The sequence below is a fragment of the Engraulis encrasicolus genome, chromosome 4 (assembly GCF_034702125.1).
Source record: "Engraulis encrasicolus isolate BLACKSEA-1 chromosome 4, IST_EnEncr_1.0, whole genome shotgun sequence".
Taxonomy (NCBI): Eukaryota; Metazoa; Chordata; class Actinopteri; order Clupeiformes; family Engraulidae; genus Engraulis; species Engraulis encrasicolus.
The window spans coordinates 2,809,989-2,832,500 of record NC_085860.1 but is presented as its reverse complement, the minus strand read 5'-3'; the positions used below and the strand labels follow the sequence as shown (position 1 = coordinate 2,832,500).

The 22,512-nt window shown below is 43.7% G+C and overlaps 1 protein-coding gene across 1 annotated transcript; it reads left to right on the top strand.

Moving 5' to 3' along the window:
- Positions 1-7,261: 7,261 nt before the first annotated feature.
- zgc:194221 (uncharacterized protein LOC100191015 homolog) lies at positions 7,262-8,449 on the top strand. The gene has a single exon (XM_063196329.1). It carries the CDS (start codon positions 7,262-7,264, stop codon positions 8,447-8,449), a length of 1,188 nt encoding a protein of 395 aa, XP_063052399.1.
- The last annotated feature ends 14,063 nt before the right edge of the window (positions 8,450-22,512 follow it).

Sequence of the window (22,512 nt, the reverse complement as noted above, 5' to 3'; positions counted from 1 at the left end):
TAACAATATTTAATACAATGTAATTTTTTACTTACATCATGTGTTTGTGCGTAAGTGGTATTACATGGTATTGCATATTGTTACACTGATATTACACTATATTACATGGTATTGCATACTGTTACACTCGTTATTACACTGTACCTGATATTGCATATTGTTACACTGGTATTACACTAGTATTACATGGGTTGTTACATTGGTTATGACACTGTACCTAATATGGTAGATTCACCGAAATGGTGAACCATTAAAATAAGGTGTTACCGGGCAAATCAATCCACCCAGTCAGAAGTTATGGGCCAAATGAAAATTCCGCCATTTTGAAAGTGTTGTCTTCCAAACTCGAATCAGTTGATGAACCTACCCTAGAGCATTCACACACAAAATCTGGGACAAATCCATCCACCCGGTCAGTAGTTATGGGCCAAAGAATAATTCGGCCATCTTGAATTCAGCCATCTTGACAGTGTTGACCTCCAAACTCGAATCAGTTCATGAACCTACCCTAGAGCATTCACACACCAAATCTGGGACAAATCCATCCACCCGGTCAGAAGTTATGGACCAAACAAAAATTCGGCCATCTTGAATTCAGCCATCTTGAAAGTGTTGACCTCCCAACTCGAAGCAGTTCATGAACCTACCCTAGAGCATTCACACACCAAATCTGGGACAAATCCATCCACCCGGTCAGAAGTTATGGACCAAACAAAAATTCGGCCATCTTGAATTCAGCCATCTTGAAAGTGTTGACCTCCAAACTCGAATCAGTTCATGAACCTGCCCTAGAGCATTCACCCAAAAAATCTGGGACAAATCCAAACATCCGTTCAAAAGTTATCGCGTTAACACGAAAGACCTTACGCGGCGGCGGCGGACGCGGCGGCGGACGCGGACGCGGACGCGGCGGCGGCGGCGGCGCACGCAAAACCATTACATCCCCGACGCTCCGCGTTTCGGGGATATAATTACACAGTTATTTTATACCCACACCTCATGGCCGTCCATTAAAAATAAATGCATTTCAAAGTACAAAGTACTTTACAGAACTTAAGTACGGATAGAGGAAGGTGGGAGACCCCAGGGGGATAGGTTGGATTGCAACTTTTGCTATATCATATCTGGAGAGTGTGTGCTTTCAGAAAAAACATGGGTTTGATCGCCTAATATAAGGTATGCTGCTATCTTAGGCCTAGAACTCATAATTGTCCAATGGATTTGAATGAAAACCCATGCGTTGCAATGTAATGCGAAGAATATTAAAGAAATGTGTTGTAGATTAATGTAGGAAATTGTGAGTTGTCCCAATGCATATTATATCACATCTAGACCTTTAGAAAGTATATGGACTAGATCAATGATTCTCAAACTTTAGGCCTGGGCCCACTGGTTGGCCCTTACTGTATTCCAAGTGAGGCTTGAAATCATTTTCTAAAAATCAAAATCATATTTGTTTGTAGTGTATGTTTTGTTTTATTTATTCAGTCAGTGATGAGCCCTGAAGAAGTATGAACATTTCAAGGGGACCCCGAGTTGGAATAGGTTGGGCACCCCTGGATTAGAAAGTTTGATACACATTACAGAGTTATTTAGACCCAAACCTCATAGCCGTCCATTGAAAATCAAAGCACTTCCAGGTAATGCAAAGTGCATTACAGAACTAAGGTATAGCTCAATGTAAGTTGACAGATCTCTCAATGCACATTATATAGCTATGTAGACCTTGGGAAAACAAATGGGCTTGATATGCAGTACAGTTATTTTAGACTCAAAACTCATCTAGCCATTGAAAATCAAATCAAACTAGGCTATATTACAGAATGAAGGTAGGTCTAAAGTGTAACGGAGAAAACTGGAAGATGCGATTGCAATTGCACACACATCAGTTTCAAGCACAGTACATGGAGATCCTGCATAACAGTATTTTCATTTTGTCTGGAACTAAACTAGATCATTACTTTTTCTAAAAATGTGTCTTTTTTTAAACATACCGTACAATCTGACTTGCTGGGTATGTTGGGTGTGTTGACTGCTGTAGTGTCAAAGACAGATAAGACTAGGTACATCATGATACAGACAGAAATAGCATCAGGTGAGTCCTGTTTAATTTCATACGTGTTGTGACTGAGATGTTTGAGAATGAGTAAGTACATGATGAACAATAACTATACTACAGACTTGTGAGAACACCAACCAGCGGGAATATAACTCCACAAACATGCTGGAGGGAAGCAGGAATCTCACAGGGATTTGATAGAAAAGATATTCAAGGGAAACTAGTATGTGCCTTGCATTGATTGTTGCCTCCGAGTCTAATAGAGCTCTTCAGCGTTGACGTCAACTTGTATGCGGCGTTTGGACTACCGGTTCCATGGCGATTTTTTACATTGCAAAACGCCATAGAGATTCAGGTTTGGCAAAAATATAAGTTGCACGGCAACAACGAACATTAGCGTGTCCCCGCATCCCTTTCTCATTAGTGGAACGGATCGTATCATCATGTTGGTGTATTCACATGTTAAATCATGACGATTATAATTCAATATTGCTAACCCCTTTCTGATCAGTAAAACTTCCGAACTACATACTTTCCTTTGGTTGCCATGGATACAACCCTCCGCACGTACATGCCGTTAGATACAGGCGCCGCTTCTGTAGTCGCCAAAAGCTTCCGGGTTTAGCATATGGACGCAACATCGTATTTATGTCGAAGTTTGACACAAAATGATCAACCATGTCATACCTACAGCCTATTTTTAACACCCTCGACAGTTTGCGGGGGTTCGCTAAGCGCGTGCTTGCACTCGGAGCTTATTTGAAATTTACCCCTATGCATTCCCAATGGAGGCCGGAAGCCGATAGGAACCAGGACGTCCTTAAATGCTAACACGAAAGACTACAATCTACTACATGCTTCCGCTTCCGCTGAAGAACTCTATAGTAGAGTGAAGCACACAAAGTGAATTGAAATCATTGACTGCATGTGTAGAGCTGGTGGTGTCCTGATCTCTATCTTGGAAAGTAATCTCCTTTTCAGTGTTATTTCACAAAGGATGGGCAATCATGCACATTGATACTGTTCAAAATGTGGCATGTCTGGGTAACACACAGCATGACCTGACATTAAATCCAAACAACTAAGCTGGAAAAAAGAACCTCCATGTCATCTTCATGGTCTTTGGCGCCATACCCCATGAGCTTCTCCGAGTGATGTGCCTCCCCATTTAAGAAAGTGCCCATTTGAACAGCAACTGGAAAGAGGACTTTCAGCTTACATCAAGATGTGGCTTGAAGTTTCAAGATGTCCATTACCAATCTCACAACTTGCAGTGCACCAAGGCATGGCTACAGATGACACTGAATTCAGACATACTGTATTGTGAGATCAGTGGTGAGGGAAAAGGCATCACTTGTGGTTACTTAGTGCAATTGGAGACCTGCGATGGGAATGAGGCAGCATCAGCTCCCAAGAAGGCTGGAGATATTGGTGTATCCTTCAGTTTCCTATTCATACAGCCATTTCCTTTGGAGATTGCCCCCACATGCCCTCAGAAAACCAGCTCATTATTTAATACATTGTACCATGGAAAGGTACATCGCAGCCGGCAAGGGTCTCACAGCCACCAAAAGCACAGGTATGATCACCCTGTCACTTCCCAGTAAGGGTTTACAGTATGAAGTTCAAAGACACCCTCAAAAGCCAGAGGAACTGAGCCAGAGGTCGTTAGTGTCATGTGTTCTAAAACCAGCTCATTACTCAGAAATTGAAACTGTTCATGAAACTTACCCCTATCATTCTCCAATTTGTTGCGCCAGCAACCAGCAATCACCAATGATGCTGATTGGATGGGGGAAAAGCCACAGGACCCAACAAATGGCAAACAGCTCCTAAATTCAACTTCATCATTTATCATTCACCACGTTTTCTATACAGCTATAACGCAAACACTGAATCTCTTAATGACTGAGTTTTTGGAAGACTAGATTTAATAGCCCAACCTGGCTGATTATGATAATAGTAATGGAGATTTTGAAAATTATAATACACACACATTATAATTTGTTAAAACAACATACCATAGGTGCAATTGCCATGTTATGTGTGAAGGATTCTGAATGCACTATTTGCTTTCTTTTCATTGAATAGTTAGTGTCATTAAATTCTCATTTCTTCTTTTGCAAATGCCATTCTGAGAGTTACGTATCCTCTTGACCTCTTGCCTTGTCCTAATTAATCTTGTTTTCAAACACTTGAGTGTCCACCTCCTGTAGACTGAAGTTGAGCCATTTTTGCAACAAAGACACTATGGTCTCTATCAAGATCTAATATGCCTGGTCAGCCATTGAATAGTACTTTCTGAAAATAACATCCACATGCCCATCAACTAATCATCCACAGGGTGTCAGAAACTTTTTCCATAACTGCAAGTAGGCTATATGATAAAAGGAGACAAGGCAACATTTTTTCACTTCATGGGTGACCCAATACTACCAGTGCGTATGGGTTTGAGGTTCAACAAAACAAAATTGCCAAAAGAAAATCTCATTTCATGTACGTAAAGAAGTAAGCGTTATCAAGTTTGTATTGATAGCACTCTGGCCCAGCATGCATCTCCAGCACATGCCTACCATCACTTTAATTTATTAGAAATATAGGCTAAATGTGTCCAGGCCCACTGACTGAAAAAAAGATTATTTAACATAATGTATGTAGGCTTTCTAAAGATCCACTGGATGTGACATTTGTGTTGTGATATCTCCCAACTTCCTACACTCCTCTACCTTAGTTCTACAATGTAATTGCAGAACTTGTATTTGCAATGCATTTCAATGGTCAGCATCTAAAGTACCTGAATTATGTGCATTTAGCAATCTAATCCATATATTTTCCAAAGGTTCATAATGTGCATTTAAACATCTCCTAACTTCCTCTATCCCTACATAAGCTCTGCAAAGTCCTAAAGATTTCATACTTTTAAATGCATTGATTTTTAATGGACGACCATGAGTTGTGGGTCTAAAATAAGTGGGTTATTCTTAGTAAGCTATCCAATCCATATATTGTCTTAGGTCTATACACTGTAGATGTGATATAATGTGCATTGAGGCATCTCACAACTTCCTACATTCCACTATACCTTAGTTAGGCCTATGTAATGTGCTTTGCAGTACATTGAAATGCATTGATTTCCATTGAAATCCATTGGACAGTTATAGGTTTTGGGCCTAAATAGGTGTATAATTTATATTAAACTAGCAAACCCATATATTTTCTGAATGCCCACACCCTACAGATATAATATAGCAATCATTGGGATTTGACCCGCCCTCCTACAGGCTTCTGCATCAAACTAACCTTGCATTATATTGCGGAAAAAGTGTACGACGGATACATTTTGACTTATATAATTCATAGGAAAGTACATTATCCATCAAACCTGTATATTTTTAAAATCCCTAAGGTGTCTACATGTGATGTAACATCAATAAAAACATATACCATCATCACAGACACTTGCATAGGCCTACATTCATATACAGGCATGTATTGCGAAATGCACTGGGTGTCATTAAAAAGTGAGTAAAAATATAAGAAAGCTACCACTTCCAGAGGGCTATCATACCAAATAATGTCCCTCAGGCATGGAGGATTACAAAAAACATTGATAGACTTTGCCACCCCAGGTGATACCAATATGTGAAAATTTGGCCTCTGGCTCATGCCCTAATAAGGACACACATTGCATGTCATATTGATGAAAAATGAGTGGATGCAAGGAGAAAACACACTTGTTTAGTTTTTGAACTCAAAAATATGTTATACAAGACATCACTTTCATGTGGTTACCCAATATTTTACAATAAATCAGTGCTTTTGGGGGAAGCCAGGTGTCCTGGAATTCCCAAAGAGGGCCGTCCACAGCCCCAGCCTTCGCGAGGCTGTCAGCTGTGTCGTTGCCGTCCTTATCCGGGCCTGGGACCAGAGAGTGTGCTTTCACTTTTCTCCAGTAGACGGACATTCCCTGTTGAGTCACGAGCTGGTCACAAGCGAGGAAGAGTTCGGAATGCTTCACATCCTTGTTCCTGGCATTCTTCATGCCTTGGGCCTTCCACGCCGAGAAGTGTGAGACGAAGCTATGCCTGGCATAATTCAAATCAGAACAAAGGACCAGCTGTTTGAGATTCTCGTTGCTAGCTTGCTGCAGCGTGATGAGGGCGGCGGCGGCTATCTCTGCATACTGGCTAGTTTTAGCGCCAATTCAGTGTTGGTATTCTTCACGTAGCGGGCCGTTAACCCACACAACACCGACGCCAGCTCTGACCTCGCTCTCATGATGAAACGAGCACCCATCGATGTAAGCAGTGGGCATATTGTTGCAGACATTCTCATCATAGTAGTGATGGTCAGATGGAAGAGATAGCGCTGTCGGTCCTTGCTATGATGTGCGTTGTACCTACGGTGGAAGTGTTAAAAGGCAATAGCTGGCATCTTGGTGTTAGTAAGGACAAGTCCTGCTAATGTGAACATGCAGTAATAGGTGTCTATTACAATTACTTTCTTTTCCAATGTGTAACACAATGCACAAGGCCATAATCAGCCAATTACAGTGCCTGGGGCATAACCGCAGAGATACACCAGCGGCGATCTGAGCGAGGCGAGCGACAGAGAGTCGCGCGACTCGCAGCGAGTCGAGCGATTCAAGCGACTATGACGTGAAAATCGAATCTTTCCAGCTGTTTTTTATTTAAAGGGGCCGCACTCTTTTCTACATGGCCCGTGCAGGTTGATCATCCACCAAACGTGATCAAGTAAAATAATCTCACATAAAATCTATGCACTGATGTTGAACGCGATGGACGATGGGGCATTGAAGTAGGAGTGTGGTGTGAAATAGCCATCTTCTAGATTGAGCGATTCAGCATAGACCTAGTTAATCAGATGTAGGCCTATTTTATATTTAGGCCTAATTGCGGCGACGGGACAGTGCAGACAGACAACCATCATCAACTTTAAAATAGGCTAAAGCATGCAGGCATGGGACTTGACCAGTAGCTGCTTTGAAATCGTATGGTCAGAGGTGGACTGGAGAGCAAATAAAAACCATTCCCGCTTCAAACAAAAACAAAACGTTACCTGACAACTTTGATTTGCTCTCTACTTCACCCGTCTGACCAGTAAAATACATTCCCGCGTCAAAACAAGTAAACATATTTTCTATAAATACCGTCGCTTATCAAGTTCTGTCATCCTGTGAAGATGGAAGACCTGGATATTGTTGTTGTTGTTGCTGCTGCTGTGCTGCTTTCGGACGGACGCCGTCTCCGCCGTGTGTGGGTGCACCCCATCCTCGCTGGCCGTGAACAGCACGGCGAGTTCCACCGCCTCGTCCAAGAGCTGCGTCTGGATGGTGAGAGATTCCAGCGCTACTTCAGACTGGACCGGGACCAGTTCGATGTCCTGCTGGCAAAGATTGGCCCGGTGATCACCATGCAGAGGACGAACTACCGGCAGCCCATACCACCAGCGGAGCGTCTGGCCATCTGCCTGCGCTTCTTGGCTACCGGCGACTCATACCGCACCATAGCGGACAGCTACCGTGTGGGAGCCAGCACGGTGGGCCGGATCGTGGTGCAGGTGTGCAAGGCCATTTGGGATGAGCTGGTGTCGGAGTATATGCAGGAGCCAACCACCGCCGATGATTGGAGGGGCATAGCCGATGGCTTCCAGCGTCGGTGGAACTTCCCAAATTGCGTGGGGTCTATTGATGGGAAGCACGTTGTGATCAAGGCGCCGAACAAGTCTGGCTCTCTATACCACAACTACAAGGGAACCTACTCCATCATCCTCCTCGCTGTTGTGGACGCCGAGTACCGGTTCCGTGTGGTGGACGTGGGGAGCTATGGAAGGGCAAGTGACGGTGGCGTTCTTTCCAACTCCATCTTTGGCCAGAGGCTGCGCGATGGGAGCCTGGGACTGCCAGGGGATGCTGTTCTGCCAGGAGCGGAGAGGCTTGGACCGCAGCCATTCGTCTTCGTGGGGGACGAGGCATTCCCACTCCGGCGCAACCTCATGCGACCTTTCCCGGGGAGGCAAGTTGGAGGCCACAGGACGTTCAACTACCGGCTCTCCCGTGCAAGGCTGATCGTCGAGAATACCTTTGGTATCCTCACAACCCAGTGGCGTTTATACAGACGAGTCATTGGGATCAGTCCTGCAAATGCGGAGACCTGCGTGAAGGCAACCTGTGTGCTGCACAACTTTTTGCGGCGCGACATCAGGAGGCAGCCACCAACGCCGTCCACAGCTGGAGACAGCGAGCCTACTGGCATCTTTCCGACGCGTCAACTGGGCAGCAACAACGCCACTCGCCAGGCCATCCGCATCCGGGAGAAATTCGTGGACTACTTCTCCAACGAAGGGGCCGTGTCCTGGCAGCCTACTTGATGTCCAGCATCCATCAAACGGCTCTTTTCAGAGCCACCAAACGGCTCTTTTCAGAGCCACCAAATTCCGGGGGAAAAGCAATATTTCATTCAGCCATAACTTCTCAGTGTTGTAATAGCCCGTGTATTTCTCTATTTATATCTATGATTCGTATGCATGCATCTGTCCATGCCCTGATTATCTAGCTACATAGGCCTACATACAAAGTTCTTCATTAGTTTCTCAAGTTATTCATTACTTTCTCAACGGTTTCACTTGGCGATAAACGCATGGTGAGCTGCGCGCACAACGCCGCCCTCAGCGGCGCGCTGTCAATCATGGTAACCCACCCTCACCGATTACCATGGCCTAATAACGTGCATCAAAACATCGTGTGTAATGTTTGTAACGAAATCAGCATTTTGGATTTGATCTAGGCCTACATCTAATTAAACTCTCAAAGTTTGCTCGCCCCTCTCCCAGATGCGCAGTATAGTATCTCCATTTCCAAGGACACTGCTCCCCGTGGGTCCTTGAGTGACAGACACCGTCGAAATCAACACATTTACATAGATCCTCTTACTGCCTGCTCCTTTGGGGTGTCTGGCAATGCATATGCCCAATTATTAGCCTAAAGGACGTTAAAATGTCCAAAAGGAAGTTGGCATGCCACCTTGTGAGCGTCAACATAGTATTCTTGTTGTCACATGCTGATACAGTAACAGTAATAGCCAGTGTTATCTGAGTATATCACCAGAAAGCTATTCATTAGGCCTATTATCACATTGCCTTTAGTACACACAGCAAATAGAAAACCCGCCATTTTAGTCTTTAAGTGTGGTGAAGTTTAAAATGAGGTGTGCTGTTTGCCACAAAGTGATTTAAGTATGTCCTGACATACTTTTGCACGTGTTTAACACTATCTTTCATAACCTTTGCCTTGACTTGACTCGATGCGGACATCATTGTGAAACTGAATATAGGATAGTCACAAAATGATATTGCACTCATATACCGGTAAGTTATTTCATACAAAAACACATAGTGATAAAGTTTTATACACAACTATATAATTTATTGAACATGTAAACAAGGGTTAAATTCAACAAGAAGAATAAAGCTAATTTGCTGTAAAATATTGGGTAACCACACAAAGTGATCTCCTGCATTACATATGTTGAAGATCAAAAACTAAACAAATGTGTGTTCTCACCGCATCCACTCGTGTTTTCATCAATATCACATGCAATGTGTGTCCTTATGGGAAGATGATTTCAGATTGTATATAGGTATGAAGAGGGTTTGCCCATGTAATGAGGAAGTATACATAGTAGTATGGCAGTTGATGTGTAGTATTTTGAATGACAGTGTGCTCCATGCAAAAAAAAAAAACAGGAATTGTCTTCATGAAGATTGTGTATAATCCAGATAATTGTGTGTAGTGTTTTCAAAAGAGTGTGTTTTAAAACTGAAATGTGAGTGTTCAGAAGGAATTGTGCTTATAGTTCAGTGACATTGGTTAGGGGAGTTGGGAAATGGGTGAGATGTTTCCAGAATTGTGTGTGGAGTACCAGAAATTGTGTGAAAACAATAATAATCATAAAAAAACTGTAATAGATGTATGCAGGGGTGATAGTGAAAAAAAAATCCTGAGCCTGAACTTTTTACCCTGCTCTAACGACGATGACAATATACCACACAGTGACTATTTTAACACATTATTCAAACATTTAATAGCCTGTGTATGACCATTATTCAAGCATGATAGTAGGCTATAGAGCTGGGCGGTTTACGGTTAAAAAACCGTGATCTCGGTTTCACCTACACAAGGTTCTCTTTTTGATGAGAGACGGTTTTGTTGTTGTTGTTCATATACTAGGCTATGTGCGTGAACTTCATACTTCGTGTCACACTTCATTTCAACTCCAAGTCCACTGTTGCTTTTCTACTAGGAAATGTCATCACAATTTAAGATGTTGATTGAAGCAATACAAATAATTGGTTAATCGCGCTAAAGAAGCTGGTGAGAGTGAAGCATAGCCTAATGAAGAACCCACATGGCATGGATGAATCATGATGAACATTTAAATCAACTTAGCTTACATTTGATCTCACAAAGTTAAATAAAAGGCTATTCTAATAGGCTACAACAGTTCTCAGATCCTTAACTGTATTTCATTACCATCCCAACTGCGTGTGCAGGACTGCTGTTAAGGCTGCGTATGAGTTTTGCCATTGAGGCTAATTTAGCTTAGCTTGCAAAATGCAATGGGCAGACAAGATACATTGCTACATTGCTGTTTGAAATGATTTGGGAGCAAAATAGGAGCGAAATACATCGCCATATGACACAAACTACCTGACAAAATACATTATACGTTATATTTGGCCTTTAATTCAAAGAAAATATTCACACAATGTCAAGTAAACGTTTGTTTTCGTGTCTCTTCAGTCTGTTCCGTTTCTGTCCCACTGTGTTTACTCGCGCTGCGCAAGGCAACATGCGGTCGTAGTGATCAATGTTGCCAGGTGTACAACGAGAACTAAGCAAGTAGTGTTGCCAGGTGTAGAACAAATATGCAGTTTTGGGCTGTCTTGGGGAAAAAAGCCAAAAACAGCTGCTTATAATAATTTATTAACCCTTTTTACTTGAAAGGGAACTTAAAGTCTTGGGTAGGGAAATATAAACTATAAAATATAAAAATATTGAAATGAAAAAGTGATAAAATAGAAATGGAGATTAATTTAAATTCATGATTGTATCTCATTTTTAAATTTAATTTCAGTTTTTTTTCGTCCGAAAGATTAAGATTTGGGGGGAAATCGCCGCTTATCAAAAAACCGTGCAGAAAACCGTGATGTCAATTTTCATCAAGAAAACCGTGATGCTCATTTTTTCCAAAACCGCCCAGCCCTAGTAGGCTAGATGAAAACCCTGAACCTGTAACACTTTCTGAGATAAGAATATATGGTTAATTACTATCAATTGCTACGTGTACATGATGTTTTTGAATCGGATCTAATAGATCGGATTTAAGTAGATCGGATTAAGAGTTATTTTGCAACGTGTATACATGGCAATTTCACTTAAATGCGATTAAACGTCTGGGGAAAATAAAGCATTGCGATTGGACTGAGGACGCACGTGCTGAGTGAGCCAAATAAGGCGTGGGGGCGTGGTCGCCAAACCTCCGGGGAACTACTGGGACACAAGCTAATCTTCAGCCCGAAAATGAATTCCCTCAGTGGACTCAAGGCTGGTAAAATCCCCTTTGGGTCTGGTTCTTTCAAATGCTAGTTAGCACCCTCCTAGCTTAGAAAAACGAACTGGTGAAAGGGTGATGTGGAGTAACTTTGTTGAGCTTAATTACTTCGTGGGGCACTTTTACATCAATATATGGAAGCCACAACATTTATAGTCGCTTAGGGACTTTAAATTAAGCAAAACTTTCATGTGAAAATCAACAGGAAGTGCCGCCATCTTTTTCTCACTGACAAAGAGCACGGGCTCTTGGCGCCATCGTGTGGTCAACGAGCATGCGTGGAACGACCGGATTTATTGTAATTCTGATTAAAAGGTTACATGACAGAGGAACGCGTTTAATCGGATTTAAAAGAGGAATAAACCACCCACTTTAATCGGACTTAAGTTTAAATCGGAATAAACTTAAATCCTGTTCGGTAAGTGTTTACATGATGTTTTTAAAGTGGAATTAAGTTTTAATGAGATTTAAAGTGAGTTAAATCGGATTTAAATGCCTCATGTAAACGTACCAATTGTTTTTATTTTTGCAAACTCTGTCAAGCCTGAAATCAGGCACGGAGCCTGAATACTATCAGCCCTGTGTATGGTCTGGTGAATTTCTAGCAATATTAGCAGACAAACTATTAATGAAAAATCTAGCAATAGTAATGGACAAATGCATTTTTTGGCCATTAATATTGCTAGATTTTAAGAACACCATGGTGGGTTGGGGGTCGTAAAAATGGGGGATACCTGCTGGGAAAAGTTTGGGAACCACTGCCTTAGCCAAACATAAGAATGAGAAGCCCTGTAACAAACTGAGGGAGAGGTACCCCGCACCAAGGTGCAGCTGACAGCACTGCGAGGGTAAATAACACCCCTCACATTGTTGTCAGCTGCAACCCAGCCCTCTCACCCCAGGGATCCTCCCTCTGCTGAGCCTCAAATACCAGCCTGTGGAACTCCAACTTCAGGTGCTGCTTGGTGCGGACATTCAAGGTTTTGAATTCCTCCAGAAGGCATTTGAAAAATAGACTGTCTGCATCCTCTGGCGGAGGTGGGGGAGGGGGTGGCTGCACCGGCTGCAGGGGCCTGTTGCTTATTCGCTCCAGGACAGTCAGCAAACCCTCCTGGACCTCTGCCTGCGTCTTCTGCCTTTTTTTCCCTGCACTCCCAGCCTGAGTCTGAGCCTGAGCCTGAGCCTGAGCCTGCTCTTGCTGCTGATGCTCCTCCTCACTACCCTCCTCATCCTGCTCCTGTTCCTCCTCATGTTCTTCCACGTGTTCCTCCACTGCTGCCTGGCTGGGCCCGGCCACGACACTCATATTGGAGGAGGTGGGGCGCTCCTCCATAAAAGGTTCTAAAAACCCCATGATCTCCGCAAACTGCCATGGTCGGGCCCCAGTGGCAGCAGACCCACTCCTTCTCAGCTCCTTCTGCTTCTGTCTGTCTCTCCTATAACAGTCTCGCAGGTTCTTCCACCGCCTTTTACACTCTTCAGCTATTACACATGTAATAAAAAATGACATACAGACCAGAATAGACTGTGAGTACTAGTGGCGCAACGGATCATCATTGATCCGTGGTCCGTTCGGACCAATCATTTCGGTTCGGCACACACATGGTCCGCGGATTGATTTATGAAATTGTGCGCATGTTCAATCTAGTCGTTTGGGACGTCTACCTCACGCACTGCATGGAACACAAACAACACAAACTGTTCCCGAAATCTTGCCTGTGCCATAGTTGCTAAACATTCCGTGCGATAGCCTACTGTACATGCATTTTGAAGACTGACTGTCAAACTCGAACTGTCAATGTCTAGAACTACTCTCGCTAAGTTTGTGTTGCGATCGGTTGAGTTCAGCGCATTTGCGACGCAGTGAGATATGCTCATGTAACGTACCGCGATTGTCGCGTGTGATATAAAACTTTGGCAAACTGAATTCATTTTGTGTTGTGACTCCTGACATTCTCAGGACAGCGAGCAGGTTAAATCATCTGGTTAGACTTTCTGTGCGCTCTGAATGATGTCCCTGCAGAGTCTCCGCCTTCTTAAAGCAGCCGCTGCCCTTTTTAACAGTCAATGCCGATTCTCTCTCTCTCTCTCTCTCTCTCTCTCTCTCTCTCTCTCTCTCTCTCTCTCAGAAATGCTGAACCGCTGAGGCAATTGTGTTTCAATAAAAGATTGATACAATTAAGGACATGACTTCTGGTCTATGCGCCATCTGTCAGTAGGTCACAAGACTTTAAGCCATTATTTTGGTAGTGTGCATATTCTCAATTAGACATTTTGATATAGATTAATCTAGATTAATTTCATAATTGCAATGAGATTAATCTACATTCAAAAAATTATCTATGCCCACCCCTAACAAAGACACAGCTTATGTTTATTTGTGTTATCAATTAAAAAAATAAAATAATAATGTTTTTTTTTTTTTTTTGCTGATCCGAAAAATGATCCGATCCGTGGGCTCTGATCCGAGGAACGATCCGAACCGTGAGATTTCTGATCCGTTGCACCCCTAGTGAGTACAGTGCTAAATATTAACTTAATATTAACCAACATACTGTACTGAGCCCCCTGCCTCCAAACAGCCCCATCTCAGCAGAGGCGTCAAAAGTAAAAGTTAAAAAAGAAGCACAGTTTCCTTCCAACACAAGTAAGTTATCTGAGTAACCAGTAGACCTGAGTACTTGTCTTACTATCAGCTGACTCTGCACTGGTTGGATCAAGGTTGTGAAGGGTGTGGGGTTTTGTTAGGTACACTGGAAATAGTGCAACAGCTATGTAATGCCATGTGTGTTGTTGTAATTACAACAGATAAGTACTTCTACTTTTGACACCTCGTGATCCTTCATCACGCACCTACAAGATAGCCTACATTTTGCAAAAAAACGTAGCAGAATAGCTCATGTAGCCTATTGTAGCCCTAATCATCTCCTTGTTCAATAGGGTTACTAGTTCGTTCTCCCAATATTTCTCTGCCATGCACATACATAACCGTATCATGTATTATCAATAGGCTACTCTTATTTTTCATTCATATTATGCTCAGCTTGGAAGATCAGACACACTGTGGGTTACATGAACTTGTGGGTGCGCTAGGTAAAACAATAGCAACGAAACTCGCGCTAACTTTTACTTCCATCATAAGCGCCGGGTTCGAAGTAAAATCCACAAAGTAACCCACAACGTAATTAACAGTTGATATCAATGTTTCATTTAATTTCAATGCCGTTTCAATGCCACTGCTGCCTTCAGACACTCACCAGACAAGCCAACTACCTCAGCTACCTTGTCCCAGGCGGCAGCCTTTTTGTCCTGGTCTCTATAAGCAAATAAAGTAGGATTGTACAGGACGGGGTGGTCCTGTACGCTTGCTATTAGATTCTCCGTCATTCTGAAATTGAAATGAAGCCGTGTGGAAGGAGTGTGAATGCGTGATGTGAAGTGGTAATGAGTGTGGATGTGTGTACTGTACGTTAAAAAGTGGTGGGCGGCGCAGTATGGAACCAAAGTTTGTGGTGGAACTAAAATTAGCTCCTTGTACCCGATGGGGCACATATGAGAGACGGATGCAAGCTTTTGGACATTCAGATTGGCTGTCGCCGAGCAGCATCATAGCTCATTTGCATAATATAGAGGATACTTCTACTTCAAATTGTCGCTCTTGTCTCGCAAGTCGCCTCTAGTCGCCCGAATCTCTTTTGTCTCTTGTATCGCCAGCGACTCCATGCAAGTCAATTACTTCCGTCGCTCGACTCGCTCAGATCGCCGCTGGTGTATCTCTGCGGTTAGGCCTACCAGTTTGATAACATATAGTGACAGAGCCATGGCATAAGGTCTGTAAATACAAAGGGAACAGGGAGAACTGCATTACTTCACAGAATCATAACTTTCTGCCAACTGTCAGCATGTAGGCCTTAACATTGTTTTGGGAGAACTAACATCAGTAACACTACCAACCTCTGCTGCGCCACACCCCTGACAGGGTTTTTGAATGGGATGAGGAGGGCAATAGGTCGTTCCATGCGGGGGTAGCCTCCATCACCCAAGAGGAACATACCGGGGGGTGGGTAAGTTGGGTTGCGGATCAATAGGCTCAGCTTCAAAACCCTGGTATCATGCACCGCACCTGGGAATCCCACAAAAATATCGAGGAACATTGCTGAAGCATCACATACCGCCTGCAGCTGGATAGAGTAGAACAGCTTGCGGTTGCGGTAGCATCCAGCCTGTGGTTCACCAGGGGAGGTGATCCGGATGTGGCACCCGTCTATAGCACCCACAGCTTGACTGAATTCCCATTACCAGCTAGCATGGCAAATCCATCCCCCACTTCCTGGAGGTGTTCAGCAGTGGATGGCAGGCGTATGATGCGGGGCATGAGTTCAAGAATGCCAGCACAGACACAGTCATGCACAATGTCATGCACTGTGGTCTTGGGCATATCGAATACCCTAGCGACCACCCTGTACGAGGCCCCACTTGCTAGCCAAAATAAAAAAACCAACAGCTCGATCTGAGAACCCCAGCCATGGTGGCGCTGCACGTTCATGAGCTGCAGCAGCCTAGCGATGGACTCCCGCCTCAAGCGGTAGTCAGGACGGGTGTCCCCATCCCCAAAGTAGAGGCGTAGGAGGGGCACAGTGCGGTTGATGACAACATAAGAGGTCTGCAAAGACAATGAACAGCTTGAGAAATGATGTCACAGTTAGGACTGGGTACCGAAATTCAATTCTTTGATGGAACCGAATTAAAAGCTAAGGTTCTACTTGGAATCGAAACGTGCCTTGTCTGTCGGTTCCACGTTTCGGTTCCTGAAGTCTGACTGTCAGAGCCATCAAATGTGTGTTTAAGCACGCGGCCATTTCTGCCAATCACAAGTGTCACAAACTGACCACGCTCCTCCTCTTCCCGTTTCGCACGATTGATAAGACAGCTGATATTCAACCAGCTGATTGTACTATTGAGAAACAAAAACATGCCGTCGAAAGCGTGGCTATATTTCAGGAAAGTAGATAAGGAAGGGGCGCGCTGCAATATCGGTGATAAACTAATACCGGTAGCCTATCATGCAAGAATGGCAATACATCCAACCTGTTCAAACACCTGCTCTTGCATTCGAATTGCGTGCGGAGTTGCAGCGTCTTTACAACGGCACCGTCAACCTCAACCATGACCTCGACTCTTCAGGAAGATGTCTCTGACTCCTTGGAAACATGTTTTTCCATGAAAAGAGCTAACTTAGAAAGAACTGGTCTTGTGTTGGGGACGCACAAATGTAGCCTATTTAGACCGTCGGTTTAATTCGAGGGAACAAAGAACACAGCGACAAAAAAGATTTCCTCTCTATCCGGCTGGATAATAACGCCATTGTTTACTTGAAGTAGCGGCCGCTTAAGGTTAAATAACTGTGGATTGAAAGAACATAAAAACGTTCCGTAAAAAACTGTAAAAAGCTAAGAATCTCAGCTTTCGAACAAGCCCTAACACATGTCTGTAGGTCTAGGTTAAGGAGATCACTGGCTGTTAGGAAAAAAATGACGAGATAAAAACCATGGTTGGAAAGCGCTATTTTTTCACTTGCAACAGCGGCCGCTTAGGCCTACAGTTCAATAACTTTTGAATGAAAGAACATAAAAACAGGCCGTAAAAAACTGTAAAAAGCTAAGATTCGCAGCTTTCGAACAAGCCCTAACACATGTCTGTAGGTCTGTTAAGGAGATCGCTGGCTGTTAGGGAAAAAATTACGAGATTAAAAAAATGGTTGGAAAGCGCTATTTTTTCACTTGCAACAGCGGCCGCTTACAGTTCAATAACTTTTGAATGAAAGAACATAAAAACGTGCCGTAAAAAACTGTAAAAAGCTAAGATTTGCAGCTTTCGAACAAGCCCATGTATGTAGGAGAAGGCGATCGCTGGTTATATATATATTTAGGCCTATATATCGTTTAGATTAGGACTCTTTAGCTTAGATTCACCATGGCGTCAAAGCACAGTGTTGTCGCGGCTACAGCAGCTGATCATACGGCCCAGTTCTAGTCCCTGTATGGAAATGCGTGCGAGACAGCACCATCGAGACCCCGTCAAGTTTCATGAATAGCCTATTTATGAAGCCTAGTTGTGTTAGAACAGTTCTGCAGTACCGAGTAGAAAAGCCCCAGCTGTCGACGGACTGGGTAGCATAGGCTACATTAAAAAATCATGTCAGGCACGCTTGACATAGGATTGGTACCAGAAGTGAAGTTGCACCGTACAGCAGAACAATTTTAATCAGACATGAGTACATTTATCAGTATCAAAACCGTTTATTATACTTGCCAAGCCATGCCGAGAGGACAACTTGCAGCATGCAATTAATCATGAATGCTGTATAGAATGAAATGCCTTTAACCCGCCATTGCTTAAGTCACGAGGAGCTCCGCCTTGTGGCAGGCAGGGAAACTCATGATTTACAGACCCGTTACGCCATCTACTGGCCACTTTGGGTAACTGCAGGTTTAATTCAGGGTTTCTAGGAACCGAAAATTGAACCGTTCTGGTACCGGAACCGAAACGAAGGAACCGGAAATGGAACCGGAACCGAAAATTGTCAATCAATACCTAGGCCTAGTCACAGTATAGACATTATAAGTGAAATGTAACATTCCTCAGGCTAAAGTGCTACAGTAAAAGGAGGGTAGGTAGGTAATCACTACACAGTTGAGCAGTATATCATACACCACCAACCATAGCACATTCAAAATCAGTTGCATCAGCTGTGTTCCCCATTAAGATGACTGCTTTGAACATTATGTGATTGTTTTCACCTTGCGCACATCTTACATCATGTCATAGCATAAATGCCTTCAGTTGCCACCATGTGAGTAGCTGATTAATTGGCCTCATTGGTTACCAATTGGACAGGTGTGCTTAATGCAGTGGCAGCTGACTGTATGCAACATGTTTAATTATAACATATTATATTACATATAGGCCTAGCACTAACGCCTTTTTTTTCATTTTACATGCACATGTTGTGAATGACAACTACATAAACCTATGACACGGATGTAAAAACGGCAAAACAAGAAGCCTGTAATGACGTGAAGGACAACAACATTTTGGGAACCCTAGTCACAAGCCTTTCCATAGTGCAGCATAGGCCCTATTGCTGTTACAAACGCTTACTCGCCTCTGGAAACATGATAACTTACCTCTGCACCAGTTGCCGATAGATGCCAGTACGCTGACAACCGCAGCAAACGGCGTCGATAATCTCTTCCTCGTCTCTGGTCCTCCTCCTCTAACTCCTCCATGAGTTGCTGTAATTCGGCCAACAGCACTAACAAACCCATGTTTACACCTCTGAACTACCTCTACAAACGCTGCGTGCCACTTCGCTGGCGGAGAGCACGGGAAGTAAACAGAACGTCAACAGAGGTTTGACCGGATGTGTGGCGTTGACGTAACAACGTACCCACGTCGCTCTCTCGTTAGTGCCGTTCGTAACGACCGCATTCGCGGATACCTTCCCGACAGAAGTCATGTCTGATCAGAGGCCTGTTTATGTAGGAGGGGAGTCATCGAGTCACTGCCTCTCGTTTCGAATTGGGCCCTGGTGTACACGGGTAACCTTTGACTCTCAGCATGGCACCTGGTTCTGTCCATGTCGCCACACATCGAAACAATGCGCACATAGAGCTGTGTGTATGTGGTGGATGTTTCAGGAGACCCCACAGCTGCTGCAAACAGACCCTGACGATTTGTACAGTGATGAGGATCCACAATGTCCAGAAATGCAGACGGTGGAGGACAACATTGGTGAGGATCCAGAAATGCCAGTCCATTCTTCATGTGACAGCATTCGTGAAATGACAGAGTATTTGTGGACAAACAAAAAAATTCCATCCAGGCTACCGCCGTACATCAGCAAGGTAGAACAAGCTGTGCCTGAGTGCTTCATGCCGACAGAGACCATCCCACACAGCAGAGGACTCCGATGCGGACCCGCATTCAAGTCACCACATCCGTGTCACCGTCACATTCGTTTGGGTTCCCCTTGGTGGATCAGGGTCGCCACCGTGCGCCGCCCCAAATTCTACTGTCAAAACGCAGACCATTACCGGATCCATATCTGATTCACAAACGCGGACGCGCCGTAAAATCTGGTACAGTTTTTGTTGGGGCAGACACAACCGAACAGCGCTCTCCAGTAAGTATTGATTTATTTATATTAAGTGATACACAAAAGTAGAAAAAGTATATCTGAAGCTTCTATTGGGAGGGAAAGTGGAAAACAGCGATCCTAGCGGTTACGTTCCAAACACCAGGGTGATCCTATTGAAACTCCCATAGACAAGTTTTTAAAAAAATCCCACAAAGATATGACTTGGAACTATAACACCAGACACGTTTCAGCTTACACAATAGCATGAACTACTACCTGTGAAAATCTCAAGTCATTTTTTGCCCTTTTAAGAAAAATAGAAATTGTGCCAATCTGGTCGGAAACGGACTACAGCTCCCAGCATGCTGTGCTTCGCGCCTCGTTGACAACACAGAGAAACAAATGAACGCGAACGAACGCAAGTTCTTCGCATATCTTCACATTCTTGTAATCCTATGAGTTCCACATTGTCTTCTTATTACACATATATACACACGATCATTTTGGTTTGGTTTTAACTACTCTAGTAGATATGATGGCTTCTGTGGTGACGAGTAACCACCTCTCTGGCTCATGTTTGGCTATGCTAATTTGGCTATGCTAATTACATGGAGTAAACAAGCCACACATGCCAGTCAGTGTAGTTCTGTATTAGCTTTTTAAAGAATATTAAAATCAGCTCAGATCAGTGAAAAACCGAACATTTTACTACCTGGTTCGATAAAACGGGCCAACATGCCCATAATATGACTGCCACTACTTCTACTTCGTCGTCAGGGCCGAGATGTAATTTTTCAAAGAAAAAAAACATTCATTTGTTGCAGGGGGTTGGAACGTTGCCAGCAGGGGGCGATGAGATTACTTTCCCTCCCTATACTGTCAATACTTATTGATATTTAGTAGGAATTTGTTTTATGACTTTTAAAAGTCTATGTATTTTTCATGTTAACCCTAGTTGTTTTCAAAACGAGACAGCTAATTCATTCATTCAAAGACATTGAGAACTACATTGGCTATAGAGCTCGAAAGTGACGTCACTTCCCCCGATTTCATGGGACCTCAACGGCGTTTTTAGCCGAAAATCATAGCATGTAATCCAATGGCGGTATTAAAATGCCATTTCGATCCTCTTCGAGTTGTGCCACGAGCTCCATATATGTTGTTTCTGATATTTTTGCTTAATTTTTCGTACGAACCCCCACATTTTTTAGAAAGCTGTGTTTCTTCACATTTTCCATGCCGACGGCCTCGGAAACAAAACATTGATACTTCTGCATGAATAATCCTTATCTATCATCTTAAACAGCATATTTGTAGCCCAGTGCATATCATGACTGAGATCAGAAGATATTTACTCGCTACCACGTTGTTCGATGGTCAGCTTAGGTCCCGTGAAACGCGGAACTAAGGGGCGGGACTTTCGAGCTCTATTGTAGTACTTCCTAAATACTGTTAAAACATGATGCCATCCGATACATGGAGGAAGTGCAGTTAAATAAAAATGATCTACGTTGTGCCCATTTTAACAGCTTTGTTTACGTTAGCTTGCTAGCCAGGCAGCTACTAGCAAACCGGTTGCCTGAAGCAAACTTGTGTAGGGCACAAAAACTTAGGGCATAAGTGTTCAAATACTCTTTTGAAACGACTATATTGGTCTGAATTTGGCTCGTAGTACACTTTTACACCGATTGGTGATGGTCGCAACAGGTTTGGCACCAACTGTGTTTTTAACAGTACAAATCCACAAGCGGTGACATCAAGTTCTCCTCATATTAATGAATTCCAGGCTAATTATTTATTAGCATTATTAATGGATGCACATGAACTGTGCCCTATGCTGTCCATCATTGGTGAATGAATGAAGTAGCTGGGCTCATAGTTTAATACAGGTGTCCGTGGTTGGGCTACACATAGCTGAATTTGTTCTTAATCTTGTGCAACAGTAAACCGGTGAAATTACCTCTGGGTCGGACAGGGCTAGCCAGTTACCCACCCGGCTACGGTGATGCCCGTCAGCTGCCTCCAGTCCCGGCTGTTACGGACCAAGAGTAAAGCTGGGCTTACACTGTGCGACTTTTGCCCCGATTTGGCACTCGCACGACTTTTTGAGAGTCGGGCCGATTTCTTGCTCAATCGCAGGTCAATCGTGAGTCTTGCATCGTGCAGTGTACATGGGGTAACGACAAGCGATTTCGCCTCACGATCGTGCAATCGCAGGGTCGCAAGAAAATCAAAACGGTTTGAAATTCTGGTCGTGGCTTGTGCGTAAATTGCACAGTTAAAGCAGTGCTACGACCCAATTTGACACTTCACATGCACAAATCAATAGGGCCGTGCAATTCGCTGTTGAGCGCGACCTCATCTCCACCTCAGGTGTGCATGTTCCCTCTGCAGACCGGGGAAACATGCCTGTCTCGTCGTGCGGTGGAAGCATTTCGCTCGCATCCGACTGTCGGCTCGTGTAGTGTGAGGACGTGAGTCGTGAGTTGTGAACTTTTAAACAGTGAAATTCCATCGTGCAGTGTGAGCAGAAGCTTAAGACCCACGAGTGAAAATATCACACAGTGTGTGCCCGGCTTAAGTAGGACATTGTACATCTTATAATATTCAACATCATTACTGTCACGGGATAGAGATGTGAAAGAGAGCGTTGTCCATTCCATATCGTGATGCAATGTCTG